The sequence below is a fragment of the Aythya ferina genome (genome assembly GCF_964211825.1).
Source record: "Aythya ferina genome assembly, chromosome: 12".
Classification (NCBI taxonomy): Eukaryota; Metazoa; Chordata; class Aves; order Anseriformes; family Anatidae; genus Aythya; species Aythya ferina.
In genome coordinates this window covers 5,157,242-5,180,099 of record NC_140308.1, presented here as the reverse complement: position 1 = coordinate 5,180,099, position 22,858 = coordinate 5,157,242, and the positions used below count along the sequence as shown (strand labels likewise).

The 22,858-nt window shown below is 36.3% G+C and overlaps 2 protein-coding genes across 5 annotated transcripts; one reads left to right on the top strand and one right to left on the bottom strand.

Annotated features, from left to right (window-relative positions):
• Positions 1-255: 255 nt before the first annotated feature.
• On the bottom strand, positions 256-13,542 carry CMC2 (C-X9-C motif containing 2). 4 transcript variants are annotated; one of them, XM_084533460.1, is made up of 5 exons: positions 10,244-11,531; positions 9,014-9,109; positions 6,911-7,030; positions 3,072-3,143; positions 256-1,568 (listed from the first exon to the last, which is right to left on the bottom strand). In XM_084533460.1, the coding sequence occupies exons 3-5, from the start codon at positions 6,989-6,991 to the stop codon at positions 1,494-1,496; spliced, it is 228 nt and encodes a 75-aa protein (XP_084389586.1). In that variant the 5' UTR covers positions 6,992-7,030; positions 9,014-9,109; positions 10,244-11,531; the 3' UTR covers positions 256-1,493. The 4 variants fall into 4 exon arrangements, with proteins under 4 accessions (XP_084389586.1, XP_084389585.1, XP_084389587.1 ...); XM_084533459.1 differs by lacking the exons at positions 9,014-9,109; positions 10,244-11,531 and adding an exon at positions 13,411-13,542; XM_084533461.1 differs by lacking the exons at positions 9,014-9,109; positions 10,244-11,531 and adding an exon at positions 13,083-13,343.
• Positions 13,543-13,591: 49 nt separating this feature from the next.
• CENPN (centromere protein N) lies at positions 13,592-22,483 on the top strand. Its single transcript, XM_084533384.1, has 10 exons — positions 13,592-13,890; positions 15,292-15,337; positions 15,879-15,935; positions 16,332-16,408; positions 17,743-17,919; positions 18,661-18,762; positions 19,319-19,370; positions 19,836-19,948; positions 20,779-20,902; positions 21,201-22,483. Exons 1-10 carry the CDS (start codon positions 13,720-13,722, stop codon positions 21,314-21,316), a joined length of 1,035 nt encoding a protein of 344 aa, XP_084389510.1. The 5' UTR covers positions 13,592-13,719; the 3' UTR covers positions 21,317-22,483.
• The last annotated feature ends 375 nt before the right edge of the window (positions 22,484-22,858 follow it).

Genomic DNA, 22,858 nt, shown 5'->3' with positions numbered 1-22,858 from the left:
TTCCCTATTTATTTATAAATTACAGGCAACACCAAATCCAATTTAAGAATTTGCCTGAAGCAGATTTTTGTCATCACAAATGGAAGAAGGATCAAAGATTCAGCGTTCCCAGTTTGGGAGCTTCACCATGAAGTCTTCAAGAGCAATCTCAGAACACCAACAAAAAGACTACATCACTTCCAACCACTCAAGTGTTTAATTCACATAATGCACATGTACTCGTTCTAACAGAGAGCACACCAAAACACGCAGCAGTAGTTGTTTCTGTTTTACTTGGAACTCTCACTCACATTCTGCAAGGATACATTTGTGGTCAAGTTTTTACCAATTTAACCAGATCCATCCAGGTACTGAAAAATAAGTAAAATTCTTCTAATAAATCTTTCAAAGTAGAACAAAAAATATAGCTTTGTTCCCCCCCCCAAAAAAAAATAGATGCAAGAATAACTTTGTGTATCAACAACAGTTCTTATAACAAACTGTAGAATTCATTGGAGAACAGGCACTCTTTCTTCAAAAGGGTTCAAGACACTTACATTTAGCTCAATAAAACTAATTTATTTATTTTTTTACAAGCCTTTTTTTTTTTTTTTTTTGCTAGGTGAAAGAAGTGTCATTTAAAATAAATGAGACACCCAGAAAAGCAGCTCTATGACTGCAATGGCTGAGGTTGGAAGGGACCTCTGAAGATAATCTAGCCCAACCCTCCTGCCAAGCAGGATCACCTAGTGCACACTGCATAGATCTTGACTTCCCCTTTAGTACCAGCATATGTGGAAGAACAACATAGCTTGTATTTTTGGCAGCGTTCCTCTTCAAAATTACTCAGCATACACTGATTACACTCAGCATAAAATCAAGGCAAGGCTCTGTAAACCCTTGAAAAATGTTCATTCTGAGTTTCTAAACACTTTTTAATGTTCTCAACTGAAGGTGGTCACTTCATGATTTGGGTTCCAATAAAAACACCAGAACTCCAATTATTGTTTGATAGGCCACTCCTAATTTCAAGCCATGTCCCTTTAAAATTTATTTGTAATAATTCATTTAAGCAGTGTTATCACAACATCCCAAAGAGTGAATGAAAAGTCATTCAGTGTTTTGTAGGAAAAAAAAACGAAAGAAACTCCTAAACATGAAAGAATAAATGCAACTCAACAGGAGGCTGGGAATACAGCAGCTCTGAATGCATAATACTCTACACACTGACTCATCATTACTTAACAGCTGCAACAAAATTACACCAGAACAAAGAATTGCCACAATATTTTTCTTTTCGAGGTCAAAAATTAAGCTATGGGTGATCATTTATTATTTTCACTTTTTTCCACATTCAGTTTGACTTTGTAGGAATAAGTACGTTTTAAGTACATTTATTTTTCCATCATGTCACAAACAATAGGTTGAATTGAACAGTGGTGATCTGAAAGATATTCTGTCAGCTTTCATGCGAGTGTCACTATCAAGATGCAGCTGTCCAGCTACAGTGCAGCTCACTTCTCAGAGTTTTTATGAGCATTAATTATTCTCCGTCGCGTCTCCTGGTTCTTGACCCTGTTTGCTTCATACTGGAAGAAAGATAAGGTAAATAATAGATCAGCTATTATCGTTAAACAGATAAGTCAAATTTAAAAGTGTAGACTTATTACTCATGAACAGAAACAGTATCTTTGATATATTAGAAATGCAGTTCATATTAGTATCCATATATTAGTTTAGTTTTACTTTGAAATTAACATTTGATTAAAAAACTTATTTCTAAGTTAAAGTTTATTAAGCTAAATAGTATTAGAACATTCTAATAAAGACGACTCAGTTAATCTTATGGAGGAAGTTAATTACATACCCATCTTAAGTACGACTGCTACACTTCCTATATGAACTAGGAAAAAAGTTGCATTGGTGCTATTCTAAAGCACTGGTCAGGCTTTTGCTTTTAAAAGATATGAACTAATGCAAGTGTCTGCCTTCTGAAAAATGAATTTGTTGTCAGACTATTTTTTTAGTCTATTTTTTCCACTAACTCTTTTTTTTTTTAAATGGAATGAGAACAATGGATCTTCAGAAATTTCATTTGTAGCTATTCTATGCTTGTGAACAACCTTTCAGGTTCTTTATAATAATACCATACTAATGTATATTTTAAGAAGGCAGACAAACATAGCCTTCAAGAAGGCTTTTTAATATAATGGCTTCAATGGAATAAAAAAACATAAGGTCACAAGGAAAGAAACTGTGTTTTTCAAATCCATGCTACAGTTTTTACATGGTAAAAAAATGGTATTTGGCACAAGTATGGATGAAATTAATTCCCACAGACCAATTTAGGGGCGAGCAGTAAGAGAGGGGCCCAAGCTGTTCTGGCTAGAAGGAACCTCTGAAGTGTCAGTTTCTATTTGCAGTATTTGCTTGGTTAAAATTGTGTATTTGGTTATTTTTGGATCTCCAAAAATAGTCCATGCCATTTGTTAAAGCCAGATACCCACCCAAACTGCACAACATGTAATGATGCATCTGAGACCCACCCAAAATGCACTACGTGTTAATGATGTATCTGAGACTTCCACCCAGTTTCACAAAATACAAGAAGTGATTATTGCACAAAGCTTTGTGCAAGAAGCAATCATTCTGAACTGTACTCTGCAATTATTTCAAGATTTTTAATCTGACAAGAAAAACACTGAAATAGTAAAACATGTAAGGAAAACTCATCAGCACGTATATTTATATCTTCACAGGAAAATACTGACTCTAACAGCATCCTCTGTGATCCCAATTGTTACTTCCAGTGTCTAATCTTGCTAAAAGTAGCAAGCAAAGACAGAGTTGCATCTCCTAACTCGCATGGATCTTAAAACCATTTTGGGGCTTGTTCATGCAATATTTTTTTTTTAGGTAAATTTGTCAGGTCAAAGTATAATTGAGGTTTCAAGAGCTCACTCCAGAATGTGCTTACATATTAAGGCTTCTTTATTGCTCTGTACTACTTAGTAAAACACAATTTCTATTGCATGGACTTTTAATTTTCTTGTATTAAATATTTAGCTTTTATTAACTTGTTTATTTCTTACCTCTTTCTTTAGGCACTTCCGCATCTCACGGTCAATATCATTGCAATGGCCAAAAAATTTCAAAATGTTGTGCTAATAAGTTAGGGAGAAGAAAAAAAAAAAATACAATTCAAAGGTTTCTTCCTCTGAAGCTCTAAACTTCTTAAAAGTCACTTGGGTTTTGCAACATATCCTGGCTGTCTTTTCCACCTCTCTTTTCCTGAAAAATGATGCTCTGTAATTTTTTTTTTACTGAGTAGCTAGGTGTTTGTTACTTCTAAACAGCATTTGAAGCATCCCTATCTTGCTGAAAGTTTAAGGTACTCACCATGTTGTGTTATCAGACTGAAATGTGATACCTACACTGGAGCCATTAAGTCTAAATGTAGAGCATACATTTTATTGATCTAGGAATCAGTCTTACAATTAGCACTGGCTTCATTAACATACAGAAACTTTGTGTTCTGAACTCATTTGTGATTTAGAAAGACGTAGGAAGATCTCCAGGCATCCCAGAGGCAAAGAACTCGGTGCTTCATTATCCCTACTATGTGAAGAATGTGTTGTGGGTCCAAAAGATGCAGCCACTAAACTTAAGTGACTGAAACATTAAAAGTAGTATAAAAACAGGATGGTTAATGTTTCCCCAAATATCAAAGTTGAAAAGGATGCATTTATGACACAGCTCAACTATAGGCCTTGAGCATACTTAAGCGTTACCTAGTTTTCATTAGGGAAACTGATGCACATTTCTGCAGCTGATGAGAGGTTAGATGGATTTATAGAAACATGCCGAACACTATTAAGAGTTCAAATAGTGGGCAAAGATAGATGTCAGCCAATAGAACATGACTGAATTTAGGAGTGGGTTAATAAAGTTTATGACAGACACTTAACTATGGCAGTGCTATAATTAGCTTGTTTATACCTCTCTGCTTTATAAAGGGCATCAGATGACACCGAAGCAGTTGCATGTGATAAATGGTCACTTTACTTCAAGCTGATCTTGCTTTTAAAACATTTATATTTCATCCAATGCAGATTTAATATTTTATTCTATTCTCACACCAGTATGCCTAATTTCAAGGTGAGCACTCCACATTTCAACTCCAGTCTTACTAGTACACACACCGAGTGGAATCTACATTTATTTAGGCAGACTCCTAAACTGTCAACTCATTTTGGCTCAGATTATGAGGGGGGGAAATTGTTTTTCCAAAATAGTTATTACTCCCATTACAGCGATATGAGTGCAAGACAATATGCATTTCTTTCAGCTGCCATCTATAAAAATAAGTCTTTTTAAGGCACACATTTGGCATAAGAGCAGAGTTGTTAAAAAAATAATCAAAATAACGACATCGAATAGGAATGCCATTAACCTCTTCCCACTAGATCTAAGACTTGATATAATGGGGAGGTCCTAGATTAGGAATAAAATAAATCAAACTGACTTTCGTGAAAATGCAAATACAGTACATACAATTCCAGATAAGGCTTTTCACCCCTCAGGAACATTAATTTAAATTATATATAAAGGATCTTCATATATAATGAATGCCGAAGGCCATTTCAGCATTTTGACAAAACAGCAGGTAGTCACTGATAACTATAATTAAGATCACAGACTCTTCAGATTTCAGTGACTTCAATTTCAAAACACTATTTCAGTACATTTCCTTTCAATTTAAAACAAAAACTTATTGCTTCCTTTTAAATGGATATGAAAGAAGCCATCTTCACTCTCTGTTTTGAGAGCCCTAGCACAAGTATGTTCTCATAGGCAAGAACAAGACTGACAAAAGCAATTCCTCTTCATGTAAAAAGATGAGCTTCAAACCAAAACAAGAGAATATAATCGTGTGCCTGACTGTATTATTGCTGTTCTTAATACCTTGCTAAGACAAATTGGCCACAGAATCCTTTGAATCACTTGCTGCCATTGAATTGAAGTACAACTTTCAGTTCCAGCTCTCTGTTAAACCCAAGGTAGTCTAATAAGCTACATTATTTAAAATACATGTATATTAACACTCATTTAAAAAAAAAAAAAAAAAAAAGTCAGCCATTACTTTCAAATAGTAAACGAGTATTTGTAGATTCAGGTCAATGTATAGGAAGCCCAGCTATGTACATACCAAAAAGCAGGACAAATCTGAGTGTAGTTTCTTTCCTGATTGGCTGTGTTTTCACAATTATGAAAATTCAAGACATTTTAATTATATATTGCCTATGAGTTTTATTGTCCTCTTAACTGAGGGTGGCAGTCGTTCAAATTGGCAATCCTTTTGATACCATAATAGTTAATGTACAAAGAGTCTTCTAGCTTAATTCTAGCTACTAAGCACCTGTACAACATTAATGTTGCTTTAAAAAAAAATCAACTAAGAAAAAATTAATAAAAATAAAGTTGCTACAATCTCTCAAGCTGCCTAAAACAACATTTTAGGAAGACAAACTATAGAACTCAAGAAAAACAAACCTTACACTTAATACACCTTTTGACTTTAAAGTCTGGAGATGTTCTACCCAAGAACTCTATCTTAGGTTTAAAATATCTACACAGAGCATAGGAACAGAAAGACAATTGTGTAAGAAATGTCATGTATGAGATGTCATTAACAGATTCAAGGTTGCTTACACCTCAAAATATTGCAGTAACAAAAAAAATCAGCAAAATAAAATTGCTGAACAAACCCAGTACAGTATATTCACTAAAACTGAATTTTGCAATTAGAAGTCTGTTCTCTGTACTGTCATCATGTAGAAATCAAAAAAAAAAAAAAAGAATCAGGTACTACTACAGTTTTTTCTACATTAGTTTAGCTACTTTAAAATCAGATCTTCAAAAATGTTATCCCTCTTTCACCCAAACTTTTTCACTCATATTTCATGTATTGTCAGCCTTGTTTTTCTTTCTGTAATGACTTTGGGAAAGATAAATTTAGAATTTTGATCAAAACAGTTAACATTATCAAAAAATCATAAACATATATGAACATGGAGGTGAAAATACTGTAGATTGCATGTGACCTCATAAGCCATTGTACATTGTCTTCATATCCAACATTTAAATATACTTTTGTACACATGGAAACTAAAATTAGACTAACTTTTCATGTACGAATACATAAATATATCTGCACAGAACATCTATTTATAGTAACTCAGAGAACTGGGTATTATAAATAATAATGCAACAATGCTGCAGATAGCTTTCATTGCCGGGGCCGACTTCTACATCTGAAGTTTACTACTGATCAAATTTTTTAAATGGCTGCTAAATGAGAGAGAGGAGGTTTCCATCTTGAACCAGTGACGAAGCTGCAGTTGCCTCAAGACAACTTGGTATTTTACATCCTAGTAGGTGCCCACTAAGAAGGCAAGTACCCATTCACATTTAGCTTTCCAAGCATTGAACGTAAGGCATGCTGCATGCCCTGATCCCCGTCGACACATCTGCTTATAAATAGACTAACACATCTGGCCTGCGGACAGCTGGAATACAGAAAAGCTGCAAGCATACAAAAAGACAGCATTTGAAGTTGCCTATTTTGAGAGAGAAACACGCATGCACAGAGTACTAAAAGGCACAGAAATCATTTAAATTTTTTAGATAGGTCCACAGTTGTCAAGCACTAGCACAGAAAATTTAAAGTTTTCTTTTATTTCCTTAGGACATCACAACCAAAGTTTTACACACAGTTGTCAGATACCTCTTCAGTGAAAGTATACTAGTTACGTTTCCTGGCTGATCTGCCTAAAGGAGGTTTTTTCTCTCTATGATCATATGACACTCTAATTTATCTGACGCTCATTTCCCATCCCACCCACTCTTTTCTCTGCTCAGAACTCCTTACCTCCTTGTGACATTTCTTGAGCAGACTGATAACTAGGTTACATTCTTCAGTGTGCAGATGAGGAGACAGGTCTGGATGCATCTTAGGTAGCAATGATGTTAGTAGTTCAAGGCCAAGAATCTGAGAAGATTAAACAATATTAAAATATATACATTAAAAGTATAAAAAAGTATAAATAAGAGTTCAAGTTGACCACTTAAAAAATTATCACATATTATACAAAAAAATAAAAAATGATGCTTAACATACAAAGTTCATATTATACAGGTAAGGCAAGTAAAACCAGCACTTTTGTTTATCTGCAGAGCCCAAATATTAAAGTTTAACTGAGAGTTTATATTCTTTGTGATCAAAAGAGGTGAACGCAGTATTTCAGATGTGGCCTCAAGAACGCCAAGAAGAAGGAAATAGTAACTACCCTTGATCTGCTAGGTACACATAATAATGCAGCCCAATATGCTATTAGCTTTTATTGCCGCAAGGGTGCACTGCTAAATCATGTTTAACTTCGTGTCAGCCAGGACCCCCAGGCCCTCTTCTGCAGGGCTCTGTGAGGCAGGAGCCAATTTGAGATGCATTATTTTTTTAAATATTACTTTAAAATTATATATATTCCGTTTAAAAATATATATATATTCCCAGAAGTAGTTTTCAAGATCTTTTGTTGCAAGGGATGATAATGTGATATAACAATGGTTAAAATAATGACAACTTTGTTTCAGAAGATCACTGTACCAGGGAGGGAAGTAAAAATGTCCAGTTGTACTAGGACAAGTAGACATCTTCACAAAATTCTCCTTATATTAACCATACTGCCCCTGAGTTAAATAGATCTCTTTTGGCTTGTTTATTTAGTATTTTTTTGTTATCCTCCCTCCTCCCAAAGAGAGCAGCCTACTAGCTGCAAGCATCAGGCAAATACCACTACACCTTGTACTAAAGCTGTTGTCACTGTCTTAACATTCCAGCTAAACAATCTAAACATGAGTAGTCAAAGGTCAGATTTTACAATTGCAAACTTCCAATGTTCAGCTGCAGTGCTGGCAGCTATGAGCTACTCTTCTATTCCTAGAATACTCAAGTAATAGCTCCTCAAGCCAAATATATCCACACTAATTTACCCAGTATTTCCCATCATGTGTTCTGCTTAACAAGAATTACATTCCCACAAGCAAACAAAATTTTTAAAATCCAAACAAGTTTACAAGGCTCTGGAGACCAACGAGAATACATTCGGCATCATGTCGCAGAGACTTCCAGTCATTTATTTCAAGACTCTCCCCCATGCTATCAGGAAGTCTAACATTACACTACACACACTCCTAGTACAGAAGCTGGAAACCACGCGAGTTGCTTAAGCATTCAATTCAATAAATTAACAAATGAGCCTTTAGAAATATGACAGCAGGCGCATGACTGTAACAGCAAAGTGATTAAGAACCCTGCTGTGTTATTGCCACCAGCTTTTGATTGCACACCACAAAGTCAATATGTTTTAAATTTATCAGTAGAATTTTTGAGAGCACCAAAGTTAGCATTCCCTTGAGAGGGTGACCTGCTCGATGTCTGCACATTACTTTAACACACGGGAACCCGGTTGATTATTAAACCTCTTCATCATTCAGCCTCTGATCGCTCTTCCCGAAACTGTCAGCTGAGCTGGCTGTCTCAGAAGAAAGCAATGGTAACACTCTAGAGAAACAGGCACCGTGCACATCACCGCGTGCCAGAAAGTCAAAGGGAGTATTTCAAGGAAAGAATCATTCTTTCTAAACTAACATTGGCAATCACTGCCATGTGCAGAGTTTTCTCAGAAAAGCTATCAATGGCACAAAGAGGTAACAATTATCACAATTGTATTTCATCAATTAAAAGCCTTCTAATGACACCTGACTCAAAGGAATCCCCAATGGCACCTCTTGCAGGTCACAAGTCCAAGAAGCCACACCAGTTCACACATAGGCCAGTGCTCCTTACATTAATTTTCATATAATATTCAAATATTAAAATATTTCTAGTTGTTACCAGATATAGCATGCAGTTCATGTAGGCTACAAGAGATTAAAATAACAAGACATCTTACAGAGGTCATGCAAGGCTTACCTGGAGCCTTCAAGTACTTTTGAAGTTCACGACTGAACAGCGTTATCAGAGCTAAATATTATATTTATGTTCAGGAGTGTCAGGTGAGCCAGAGATCTACAAATGATCACATAAGGCTAAAATATTTTTGCCAGAGGGGAATGACTAAAAGAGAAAGAGTTTCAAGGGTAACAAAAATACGTATGATAAAAGAGAGTATGAGCTGCTGGTTTCTTTAGCTGCTTTTTAATAATCCTGAAGGCAGCAAGTTGCCATCTTACTAAAATTTAAGTCCACATGGACAGAATTTTATATAGTTGATAGCTCATAAGGACACTAAGTATGAAAAAGTACTAAAAAAAAAATAAGCAGAAAGATTGGGAAAAAGACATATAAACCACTCTGAGGAAACTATTAACCGAAATGCTGGATAAAGAATGTCAGCATAAACATGAAATTGCTGTAGAAGAAATATTAGCAGTAGAGGAAAAATATTAGGAAAATACAGCAATTATATTAAGAAGAAAATGGACTGTAGAATGCTAAGCAAACATTAATATCTGAAGCAAATATTTGGAGAGAAGTATTTAGATGAACTTTCTACACAAACACATAGACATATTTCATCGTATCGTGAAAAAGTATTCTGCCCTTCAATGTGTTTTATACGAGATTCTGAATTCTGCAGTTTGTCCTTCCTTGTTAAAAATTACAGTGTAAGTTTAGCTAAATGATTTGGTTCAAGTGCCATAAAGAACTAAGAACTAACTGCAAATTCCTATAAACTATTAGCTTCTGAAGGTGGAAGACATGGATAAAGACAATTGTTTTTGTCAACTTCCTTAACCAGTTTCTAAATCTACACTATCCTTAAGGGAAAAAAAAAAAGGAATTAAAAGTGCAGTTCATCTTAAAGTGAGGAAAATAAAGGATGTTCTAGCTTTATGGTTTCCAATATAAAACAGATTTTTAAAGAATCAAAAGCCTTAACATCTCTGACACCGATACTTAATTTCCAGCGATGACATTTTTTTCTTAGAAAAATAATACCTGGAAGATAATCCACACATAAGCCATCTTGAGCACTATGTATATCAAATTGCTAAAGACTTCCTAACAGGAACCAACATATAAATTAAGAATTGACACTCATCCCTAATCTTAAAACCTATCTACACATTTGTTCAATACATCAAATATTTATTTTTAATGCATAGAAGGAATATGCAAGTATTATAGAATTACAGATACCTAGCCAGTAGTCAGGAACCAAAAGGCTGTCCCAGAAGAGGCCAAGAACACTGCATGCACTTCACTCACACGCCTGTTAAGACAAGATCGAGGATGAAGTGCTTGTTGCTCTCCAGTCGCTAGCTTCTCCTCCTGACCTCCTTATGGGAAATATCTAGACCTGGGGAGAAGGAAAGGGCTTTGTACATTCCCTCTTCTTCCCCAAATGAAGCGTAAGACCAGCATGTCAGGAATCCAGGGAAAAAAAAAAGGAATATAGCTCCTTTCTCCTTTTTCCAGAATCTCCTATAAAAGAAGAACCAATCAGGTTCTTCTACCCCAAAGCAGAAAGGAAAGTAGATGAGGTTGCCTTTTTAGGCTCACTGATTAGCTTAATGCTTAATATTTCCATGTTTGGGAGAAATCGATTGAAGTTTCAATTTAGGTAAATGTTTTTCTCAGATTTTTTTCCATATTTCATTAGAATGTGTTAAAAGGCTATTTTTAAACCAAATTTTGCATTTTTTTCCATTTAAAAAGTTGCACATGTAAGTCATTTATTTATTTTTTCCAAGTTTCCAAAGACAATAGTAAAGAAAAAAAGAAGAAGAAATTCACATAGTGATCAGAAAAAAAAGACTATTTAGAGTAAAACACAAATCCTTGTTTGTCAACACTGAAGATGAAAAATTGCAGCTAACTGCATCCTCATTGTTATTCACTAAGATCCTTATCCCGAAGCACTGAGCTTTCTACAGCACCACAAAACGCTTACATTTGCTGCACACACTCAAATAACACCCACAGGGCAGCAGTGCAACCAAGAATATGCTAACAGAGGAGGGAAAGGCAGGCAGACCTACAAACCCCTAGAAAACCACTGTATCCCATGGGTAACATTCATTTTGCACTTTATTTCACTGTACAAGTTGAGTAAGGCCACACATTTTGGTCTGAAGTTCTCAGTTACACAGTATCGTCCAGTTTGACTTTGGACAAAAATACTTACAACTCACCAGCTGTTTGTTTACTAAAATCATTGCCATTTTTCTGTAAGCTTATGTGAAGTTTCAGCATAAAAAAGGATTCAGCTGCAGACCTAGCCAGCCTACGTTACCTGAAGATACTAGCCAAATCATTTGATCACAATTTCTGCATTCCTAGTATTATCAGTCTTTGACATTAACTTATGAATGTTTCTGATGATAGCTCAGAGTACTCTAAAAATTCAATGAAGAGAGAAATTACAATTGATTAACAGGAGTTCAAAAGCCTGGGAAACTGAACTAAGGACCCTGTTTTCAGCTTTCATTAACAGGGTTAACATCTTCCAGATCAGGATATTCTGGTGTCATTCTATGCTGCTGTTCTTCCATTGCCATTAAGCACGCTGAGAATGACCCTTAGCTTGCCCACTCTTCCAACAAATTAAATGGTGAATAAACACCTTCACTTTAATAAATAACATTTGCCTGAATCTTATTAAAAAGTAGTCACAATCTCTTAAACTTCAGTCTTTGTTTTCCAATATCACAAATTAGAATGGAAGGGGATTAATAATTTAGATATGTGTTTTTGAAGACTTGTAAGCAGCAAGGAAACACAAGAAGCAGTGTGGGGGAATGATGCCACTTTAAAATTTTCTTTATAGATTCTATTTACTTTCTCTGAGCCTAAAGAATAAGAAAATAGCCTGGCAAATAAGATTCAAATTCATTTTAATTTTTTCATGACTGCTGTCTGCCCACAGTTCAACATCCTTCCCATTAGAATGACTGCTCACCTGTTACTCTCAGCAGTAAATACCCATTAAAGTGAGATGGTAGCCAATTTCACACTTAACAAAGCAAGTAAAGAAGGCATTAGTCCTAATGAATGAAGCAAGCTGAACGCTAATTTGAATATTAAGTAATTTCCACAGTTTCATTTCTGACTAAAATAATAGACCAACTAAAGCACAATCAGGCATTTTCTCCTCTTATTGATTACTTAAGGACATATTCATACAACAAGCATCAGTGTAAAGGGACAACTAATGGTATATTTTTATTACAATTTGCAGTAAGTTACACTGTACAATACATCACAAGATATTATTGATGTAATCTCCTTCTACTCCTGCTGCCTTCCTACTATGACGGATCACATTTTACTCTTAGATACTCAAAAGCTACTGATTGCGATCAGCTTGGCTGTCCTGTATTCATAAACCCCATGTTCTCCCTATCCAATCCAAGCATCCTTAGAAAAAAGCGACCAAGTGGATAGTTACAGATCATGTTCCTTGGCAGACTAATGGCAGCACTACCTTAGTACTACAGCTCCAACCATGCAAATGCACATTTTCTTGGAAGAGGCGCATTCATCCATAGTTTTCAGGCATTTAGGTAAACTAGATTGCACGATTGTGCAATTAACAGACCTATTATATTAGATCACACAAGGAAAATGGAAAATAAGACTATTCAGTCAAGAATGACAAGACACAGTGAGTATAAAGTTAAAGCATGCCAAAGATGAGGTGCTGTAGACAAATTCCTGGTTTGTGCAAGCTGCTCTTGCGCTTCAGTTGCATCCACCAGGCCATGCTTCACTTCATTGCTATTTCATTTCTTGATTAAACAGGTAAAAAGACCAGAATTTAATAACTAGGAGAATTTCCTTGTCTACTGTACACGGATTTTCCTGCTTTTGAGAGAAACAGACACAGAGGACCATGCTCCCATCAGAGCACAACGCCTCACCCCTCGAGCACCAGGAGCTGCTCAAGGAAGCTGCACAGCACTTGGCAGGAGGCTGCCAGCGTTACACCTCCGCTGTAAGGAGCACGGCGCTGCTGCCCCCAATTATCAGAACTTACACAGAGGAGGCCACACCACACACTGCTCTCTGCCCCCAGCTCTCAGCACTTCCAATAGTCTTTAAAGCCCTGAGGGGACACGGGAGGAAGAGCTCGGGGAGCTGTAACGGGCAGTCCCCCGCTCCCTGACAGAACAAGGGGGCTGCGGGGAGCCCTCCTCGAGCCGGGACTGAAGGCGTGAGGCGAGCAGGGGCACCCAGAGGGCAGCCCCAGCACAGGCCAGGATAAAAACACAGCTCCTCAGGGCAGGCTGCACAAAGACGGTTCCCCTCAAGCCCTCCCTTTATAGCCCCTCTCTCCCTATAGAGGAGCCTCCCCCCACACTTACTCCGCTCCCCAGAGCCGAGCCCCCCAGCACCGCCCCACGGCGCCGCCCCCGCCTCAGTCCCGGCCGGAAGCCGCCTCAGCGCGCCCGGCGGGAAGGGGCCGCGCGCGGAGCGGGGCTCGCTGCCATTGGCCCGGCCGAGCAAGGCGCGGCGTCTGATTGGGCGCTTCGAAAGGCGGGCGGCGGTTGGCGGGGCGCGAGGCGGGCGCGCTGCTGCTGCTGCTGCTGCTGCTGCTGCTGAGGCTGAGGCGGGCGGCACCGCGCGCCCCCCTTGCGCCCCCCGCCTGAGGTGTTTTTGAGGTGTTTCTCGTCATGGATGAGGTCGTCGCCGAGTACATCCGCAGGACCGTGCTGAAAATCCCCCGCGATGAAATCCTGGACGTGCTGCGGCAGTGGGGTTTCCTGTCCGACACCCAGCTGGGCGCTATAAACCTCCGGCAGACCAAGGAGAGCATTTCGCAGGAGGTGGTGCAGCTCTGCGAGGTGAGCCTGCCCCTCGGGGCTGCCAGCCAGCGGCCGGCAGGGCACTTATTGGATCGCCAGTGGCTAAAATGGATTTTATTTGGCCATAATCTAGCATTAAGTGATAGGTTGTAGGCTGGGAGATGTCAAGGCAGGCTAATAACAGCCTTGGTTGTGCAGGGTTGGTAGGAGTGCAGGGTTAGTTCTTATTGAACATGGAAGTACCGTGTTTGGAGCCCTGAGGTGTTTGAGGCAGTTAAAGCTCAGGGTGTCAGCTCATTACAAAATGAGGGTGTTTCTAAACTACAAAATGAAGGCATTAATTGAGATGTCTACTCTTTATGTAGTGCTGGTGAAAAGCTCTTTCATGCAGGTAATGACAGCACTAGTTTGTCTGCTGAAGCCTCCTGTATAACATATGTAGTGCTGTAGGAATGATCAAGCATGCTATAATAACATCCTTATTTTGCTGTGTAAGCATATACTCACGGTTGGCTCATGTAAATGTAAAATTTTGAGGATTTACGCAGTTTTGTATATTCAGTGGTTCTGTCTAGAGCTCTCTGGGGCTATATATACCTGGGCTGACACCTGAGTGCTCTAAATTTTCATGCTGTTTGTTGTTTGTTTTTGTTTTGATTTCCTTCCCATTTTAATATCACTTGCTTAGTTTTTGGAGGAGACTTTTCATAAGTTCAAGTTTTTGAAAAATTTCCTTGTCTAGAACTACTTCCATTCTGCGCACTGCAAGCAGAAAAGTTTTCTGATCTGCTACTTCTGTTGTACTCTGCCTCTGGTGTATCAGAACTATATATAGTATCATAACCCAGATGTGACAAATACAGTTAGTATTGATACATCTTATATTCTGTAGCTTTTGTAGTTCTCTTTGAATTTCATACTCAGAGATAATTTGCCACAAAAGGATCAAATTAATTACTAAGTTATTCTTAGGATCAGAATTTTAAAATTGTATGTTTTTGAAATACTTGTCTATAACATGAAGTGTCATGGTTTCTTATATCTTTTTATGTAAACATAATGTTTATGTAATGTTTATGTAAACATTAAATAAAGAACCAAACATGTTAAAGTTCCCGACAGTGAAATACTAGTCAACATTGCATACTGTCACTAATACCCCTTAATTTTACTTTCTAATTGCTTTTACATCACACTACGTTCTTGCTATTGCTGCAGAAGGAACTTAACCCTGCTGAAATAGCTTTCATTACTGATATCTCTAAACCATATTGTATGCATTGGGACCACCTTTGGTTTCTTAGAGGAGAGCGTGCATGCTGTGGATCTGAGTGCAATGTGATTTAAACTACCTGTCCTGAGATTTTTCCCATCAAATAGCACAATAGAGCATTCTGGAAATGCAGGTCAGTCACCATGCTCTGTCATTTTTCATTCCAGGAAAATTCTGCAGACCTAAAGCAAGCAGCCATTCTGGACATAATTTGTAAGTAAAAATAACTTCCTTTCTTCTTTTTTTCCTGAGTAACTTGCTAAGTCCTTTAATTACATAGCAAGTGCCTTAATAAGGCATGGATGCATTTGTTGGAAAAAGATTACATTTTAGATTAATCCTATTGAGTCTGGCCTTTTTTTTTAATTTCCAAAGTTCTAAATCACCAATAGCATGTTTGTTTCTCCTAAATTCTAAAGAGATGTCAACCCAGAACACAGCTGTAAATGTAGAGACTTCCCCAGCTTGCGCTGAACCCTAAACTTGTTTGTTTTTAGGTCAAGCGCTTCTTTAAAACATTAAATATCCTTTATTAGTTGCTTAACTAAATTACAAGTGATCTACCTATCTCTATTAATTAAAAAAGTATTTGGCTATTAGGTTTGCTATTGATGGTAGTTAAGAATGCTGAATAAATTATATTGCCTTATCAGAAGTAATGACCTGGTCATAAAAGTATAAAATGATATAAAATGATTTGTTCTTTTAATTACTTTTGGATGATATGTTATTGAGCAGTTCCTATTTTTCTTAGACAACAACATCTATCCAAACAAAAGAATGTGGAGTGTTTACCAGATGAAAAAAACAGGTAAAGTACCTTTCCTTGCTGTTACTGTCCTTAGCAGCTTACTGCAGTGCTGCCTCATAGCATATATTTTAAATACAAAGTCTGTTAAGGATTTATCTTTAATGTTTTTCAAATACTTTTAATTTTAAATTTTCTAGCAATTATTGGAAATTATTGGAAAAAATATTGGAAAGTAATGACTAATCAAATAGTAACTTACATATATATATATATATAATTATATATCAATAATGAGGCTCATTTAATATACAGCTCTTCTTAGAAGGCTATGCAACATCAGCATTTTTCTCCTTAATATTTTTTCAGCAAAACTGTGAAAATCTCTCTTAACTAGTTCTTATAAACAGAATTCTGTTTATTTTTTTTATAAACTGAATTTATTTTCTTGTTTAACAGGGGAAGAAACGGACTTGTTTGACTTTTCAAATTTCAAAAAGAAGTTTAAGGGACGACTTCAGTCAGCTTTGAAAAATGTAAGAAAAAAATCCATTCTAAATTTGTTGCACAGGTTGGGTGTCAGTGGATTGTTTCCATAAGATTAGCAAGATACTTTTTTTTTCTTACAATCTGCATCAAAATGAAATGGAATTATTCACGGTAAGAATGATAATAAGTGTATGAAAAATAGGAAAAATTTATTGCATATTTGTTCTATTAACTTTACAGTTATGCTGGAGTTAAATAAAATATGAGCTTGACTTGAAATATGGCATTAAAAATAGTTTCTGGTTTTAAAGTGACATTTTTTGATGGTTGTGAGAACTTAGCCTTAACTTTTTATATTACAATGACTGAAACATCTCTGTCAATAGGAAGAAGTAGTTTCTAGTCTACAAAAAGGAGCATGGTAAGAAAAGTCTTGGAAGGAGGTGCTGTCATCTTATTGTTTTTACTGAGCAATTTGTAGAAGTCTTTCCTTTAGCTTAATTGCTTTGTTAAAGCCAGGGAGCAGAAAAAAGCCTTTGAATAATTAGTTACCGCTTCTTGACACAAAGTATTCCCACTGACAAACAGTAGAGGGCAACAAATACAAATCAGACTAACAAGTAATCATATTTCATTCATAAAGCTCAAATAGATTTGCAGTAACTTCATTTAAAGAAAGGGGGGGGAAAAGGCTTATAAAAACTTTGAGAGGTGATATTGGTCCACATATTCAAACAGTTTCCAACCTATTTGTACGAAGAGCTTGACTGTGTGCCTCAGTCAAAGCAATTTTTTTGTCAAGGAAGTTTTCCCACTCTTGTCTCCCAGACTGAGTCAACGTAGAAAGCAGCTGAACATAACAGTAACTGAGGTGCAGTTCTACAAGAACAGAAAAGGGAATATTCTGCAAAATTCTGACTGTGCATTCTTGAACAGTGTTAAGTAATATGTTCAGGTCTAAAATAGCTAAGTTGATCAAAAGTTTAGTTTTTCAAATGTCTGATTTTTGAAATATTACCACTTGTCCTCCATTTAAATAGACACGTTTTTGTTGTGTTGCTCTTTTCCCAAAAGAGAGAATTGGGATTTTTGTAATAAATTATTTCAGTTCCCACTGATATACGTGTTCTTCTGAACGAGGAAAATAAAAATCATACTACAGTTTGAAAAGTGACTTTTTTCTCTTTGTGAGATTATCATTTTCCTGTGAAAATTTGATTTAAATACAATCCTTACCACGCTAGTGGGATTTGTTTCTTATTCAAGCAGTGGTATAGTATATTGTAGTGGGTCTTGTGATTGCGGGTTTAATACCTTAATTTTTCTGGACACCTGAATGTCGATTTTGCATTTCAAGTAAAACTTTTCTTTTTTTATACAGGTCACCATCAGTTTTCGAGAATATGAGGACAATGCAATCTGGATTAGAATTGCGTGGGGAACACCATATACAAAACCAAACCAGTACAAAACCAGCTATGTTGTATACCATTCACAGACTCCCTACGTCTTCATTTCTGTCTCTGTGCTTAAGAGCAACTTACCTCTGCTATGTCAGGTATAGAACAAAACTGTGTATACCCTGACTCCACCACAGTCTTGTGGATCTATAATTCTGTTAGCTTCTAAGAGGAAGGGTAAAGATTGGTCACTTAATGAAATATTTTAATTTGCGTGAGTTTTTTTCCCCCTTAGGTCTTGATTTAAAAAAAAAAAAAAAGAAGGTGGGGGGACACAACTCTCATCTTTGTGCCTTTGTGACCTTTAGAATATGCATCATGAATAAACTCAATTTATTGTGATTTGCTGACCTTAAATTATTCTACTTTAACCAAATGTTAGGCAATATTGAGTTAAATTATCTTACAGAAGTTGAAGTTAAATCGACGTACTTAACGGTTCTTAAAGTTAACAATGTCAAGAATTAAATGCACAAGCTCATCAGGCAATGTTATCTTTTTCCATAAAATCGTCATGTTCAGTGTTTGTATTCTTCTTTATCTGTTCATCAGATGTTCATACTAGTGATTTAATTATTTTATTAATCTGCTTTATTTATGTATTTTTAGCTGATAAGGCTATCTGATTATTTGGTTAATCTACTGAATGCTTTGTAGATTACCCTATACTTTGTAAACATCTATGCAGCATCTTTAAGACATGAGTCCTACTAATTAAAGAGCAGTTGCTCCCCTTGAAACAAAAACATCTCAATGTCTAGAAATTCTCTCTTTTTCTATACTATAAACACAGTGATGATTAAAGCTGATGTTAAAACGATTTCAATTTTTATTTAAAGGCACTGGTTGTTGCTTCCAATTACCATGACATCCGTGAAATGGAGCTTCGAAGTCATTGTTTAAACTCCCTTAAAGATATTGTGTTTAAGAGATATAGCCAGGTGAGCCGCTTCACAAGTACATCCTAAGATGAGTCTTGCTTTTTGTTTCAGGCCTAGTTCTCACCCCCTAGCAGGGGAAAAATTCACCTCTTCCAAGAGATCATCAAGTTACAATAATATTGAACTACTGAGGTGGACAGCTTTTCATTAAGGTAACATTACAGTGGTGATGTAATTACTTGGTAGCCCACTTATTTTTTATTATTCCTGATGGTTAAACTTAGTCTGTGTACCTGACCAATTCAATCCTAGGACTTTTTAGCATTGTTTCATTAAGCTTCTTAGAGTAATGATTTGGAAGCTGTTAGAATGGACACTTACTCTGCTCACCCATGTAACGCTTGTAATTAGGGAAATGTTCACAAATATCATAGGATGGGGATCGTTTACTCAAAATAAAGCTGGGCTTTGTACTCTTGTAGTTGTCAAAAATTGAAATACTCACTTTCAGAACAAGAAGTGAAAAGAAATCTGGAAAGTTCTTTTGAGCTAAAGCCTCTAAAAGTAGAAGTGAACTAAATTCTTTTTTTTTTTTTTCCTTTTAATTTTTTCCCAGAACTTCCAGACCCACTATCCAAAGCAACAAAAGAACGTACCCACGGAAAATGGTATGTGTGTTTGAAATGAAATAGAAGTTTGAATGTCATTACTTGTAAGGTTTGCACTTTAAAATATCTGGCTTACTGAATGAGGTTCATAATAGGGAATGTGCTTGTGTTACATTGACATATTATCCATCCCTGGATAATATGGGTATCACTAGGAGAGGTAAATATTTTCCCCATGACTGTCACTGGACACATGTTTATGAAAGCAAGAATATACAATGACCTGTATCTCCTTTCCTATTAGCTTGTTTTCTTTCTTGGTAATGAATGAGAATACATGTGATGCAAACAACTACCATATGAAACAATGATGAATTCTTTAAAATTGTTACTTCCAATTTTTTGTTTGAGCATTCACGCAATCTGAAAAATAATATTTATATCAGCTGAAATGGTTGTCTTTTTATTGGTTTGTTTCTGATTATAATTTTTTTCTTCTTTGCTTCCCTGCTTTTTCCCCTGCAGTGGACGTAAGGATAATTCAAGAAGATAAAAGTGAGAAAGAAAGAATACAGAGAGTGAATCAGGAAGTTTTTGGTGATGGTCCCCAACCCAAACTTGAATTTGCACAATATAAGGTAGTGAAGTCAATAAATTTTGTTTTGTTTTTCTGTAATTTTAACATAGTTATAGCTATGTTAAATTGCAAATAATAAATGCAGTATTTATTCAAACTTCAAGGAAGACATTTTAAAATAAATCAGTTAAAACTAGCATTGGAAACAGATTTGCATTGAGACTTGGTCAAAACGCTAGATCATGTTTCAGTCTTTCAACCTTGTTAATTATGCATTTTGACTTGGTTTTGTAACAAAGCTAGACTTAAACCTGCTGTGTTTTGAGGCATGAGGAATGACGGTTACTTGAAGTACATTTAAAGCTCACATGACATATAACACCGTCATTTAACTTCATGGATAATGCTGATTTCCGCTGGAAACTCTGAGAGATTCCTAATCATTTATTGTGTTATTGAACTGGCTGTCACTTCCACCAGAGAACTGTTTACCACAGGGTGGCACCCTCTGATTTTATTAACAAAATATTTCTCCAACTAAAATCATGTTACCATTAAGAAATATATATATATTTTTTTAAGTTGATTCTTCTCCTACTTCATTGTTAACCTGTTCAGACTGTACTTGACTCAAAAAGTTTGAAAAATTAAATATGTCCATTGAAAGTGAGTTGAAATATTACTTACAGCTGTACCTACTCACACTGATGTACAAGCTATTGGGCATACAGCTGTACAGTTTTTGACTCTGAGTGTATCATGTCATACAGACAACGCAATTTCTGTTCCAAAATAAATGATTCTATGATTCCCCAAATATTACACTGTTTGGATAATAAACACATAAAATGCATGCATTTCTTATACTGCCTGGAAATTTTGTGTTAACAGCTTGAGACAATGTTTAAAAGTGATCCTAACATGGATGTTTTGGAGAGAAGAGAGCCATTCAGATGTCTGGTCAAGTTTTCTAGCCCAGATCTATTAGAATCACTGAAATCCTTGGCGCCAGCAGGTGAGTGTTCCAACTCTGTAAAATGCAGGAAAAATATTTTAATCGTTTCAAGTTTAAATATTCTAATCATTTTACTTGCTTCTTATACCTTGCATAAGAGAGAGTCTGCATGGTTTAGAAATGCATAGAAATTTGGTACAATAAAAATGTTACCACTATAAAAACCTCACATCTAAACACATACCTGTTTATTCTTAAGTAGGCATGTAGATACTCAAGCTGTGTTTTCAATTATGTGACAATTATGAAAGGTGAATATTGGCTGAGGTAAGCTATAATTATCTGTTTCTCTCTGCAGGTATGGCTGATGCCCCTCTTTCGCCACTACTCACGTGCATACCACAAAAAGCTAGGAATTATTTTAAAATTAGAGAGAGGAAAGATGTCCTTCCAGGAAGCTTTGTAAGCCCTTAATTTAAAGAGATTTTTTTTCATATCGAAATACACATTTTGTTTGTTACTGATATTAATCTATATAATAATAAACATTTAAGATTTTAAAATCTTAATTTATTCTTTGCTATTCCCTTAAAAGCTGTTTGTTTTTGGCTTTAGGCTAGCCATTAAAAAACAAAAAGGCAGTGTTTGTGAAGTTCAAATCATGATTATTTTAAATTTAAATGTGATGAATGCTCTTACCTGTACTTGCTGTTAGAAGCTAAAGCCTAATAGAGATACAGTAAGACGTGTGTAGTTGTTCAGTTTACTGTTGCAGGTATAGATGGCTATGGTAGTGTAGGTGGCCTTCTTATTTCTGCTGCAGTACAGTGATGAAACTGAACATATGTGCCATTTTAAATATGTGAACAATCCCATTGGAATAAGTGGCTGCTTCGGGCCAGGCATGTTTTTGTCTTAGTAAATTAAAATTATGTTTAAAGACCATTGCAGGGCATTGGTAGAAGAGACTCTGGGAATGAAGAACTCAGTATGAAGTTTCCATCTAGCTTTACTGCATTTTAATTCAAATTCAGTGTTTTTATTCACCAAGGGCAATAGCTAATAATAAATATTTAATTTAAAAATTCTAGCTATTGATATTAATATTATGAAATATTATCTTAGAGGAATACAGTGGAATTGGCAGTAATTTTCTTTTGAGATATTCCGTGTTTAAGAGTGTGTTTTTCATTCAAGACTTGATCCTTCTGCAATCTTTGCACGCTCTTTGAGCATGGGGCCATAAGGATTGCAGAACGGAGATGGCCACATTCAGTGATGCAACCAATGGCTTTACAGCGGAGTTCTTTAGCTCTGATAAACAGTAATTTGTTATATATAGATCTTTGTATGTAACCTGCTGTAGTATTTCTAATATAAGATATAGCTTTGGTCTGAAGATTCAGTAACAGTGTATGAACGTTTGTTTCTTAATTCTGTTACCTGGAGGCTGATTGTGCGGGTACTTTGTATACATGGATTTCCAATGTCCTTCAGATATGTTGATATGGAGAGACAGTCTCTCGAAAAACCTTCATGGCCGAGTGTGACTGTTTTCAGACGCTGCATGGAAATGTTGTGTTGTGTTTTTTTTTCATTTTAAACTGTAAATAAATGTGTAAACTGAGTCCTCTCCTAAAAGCTTGTTTGGTGTGGCTTACTGCAACATGACTTAGCATAGACCACATTTCTGATTTTGCCATCTTTCTATAGTGTGTCAGAAGTTAGGACTAGCTGCTAGTGACCAATTTTTTTGGCACTTCCACCTGTGATTTCAACGTCAGCTTGACCAAACCCTTAGCACAGCATTAGCTGTCTGAAACAAGTCCAGGTTTTGTGTGACACAGAAGCCCACACCCATTATGCGTTGGCTCTGAGTGTCTCACCCTTACCTCCCCAACCTCCACTCCAGGAGTCAGACCCATGGGGCTTATGCTGTGCATTTCAGGCTTGCCTCTTGCTGTGTGCTTTCCCAAATAAATTAAAACCTGAGATAACGACTTACTGGAAGATTTC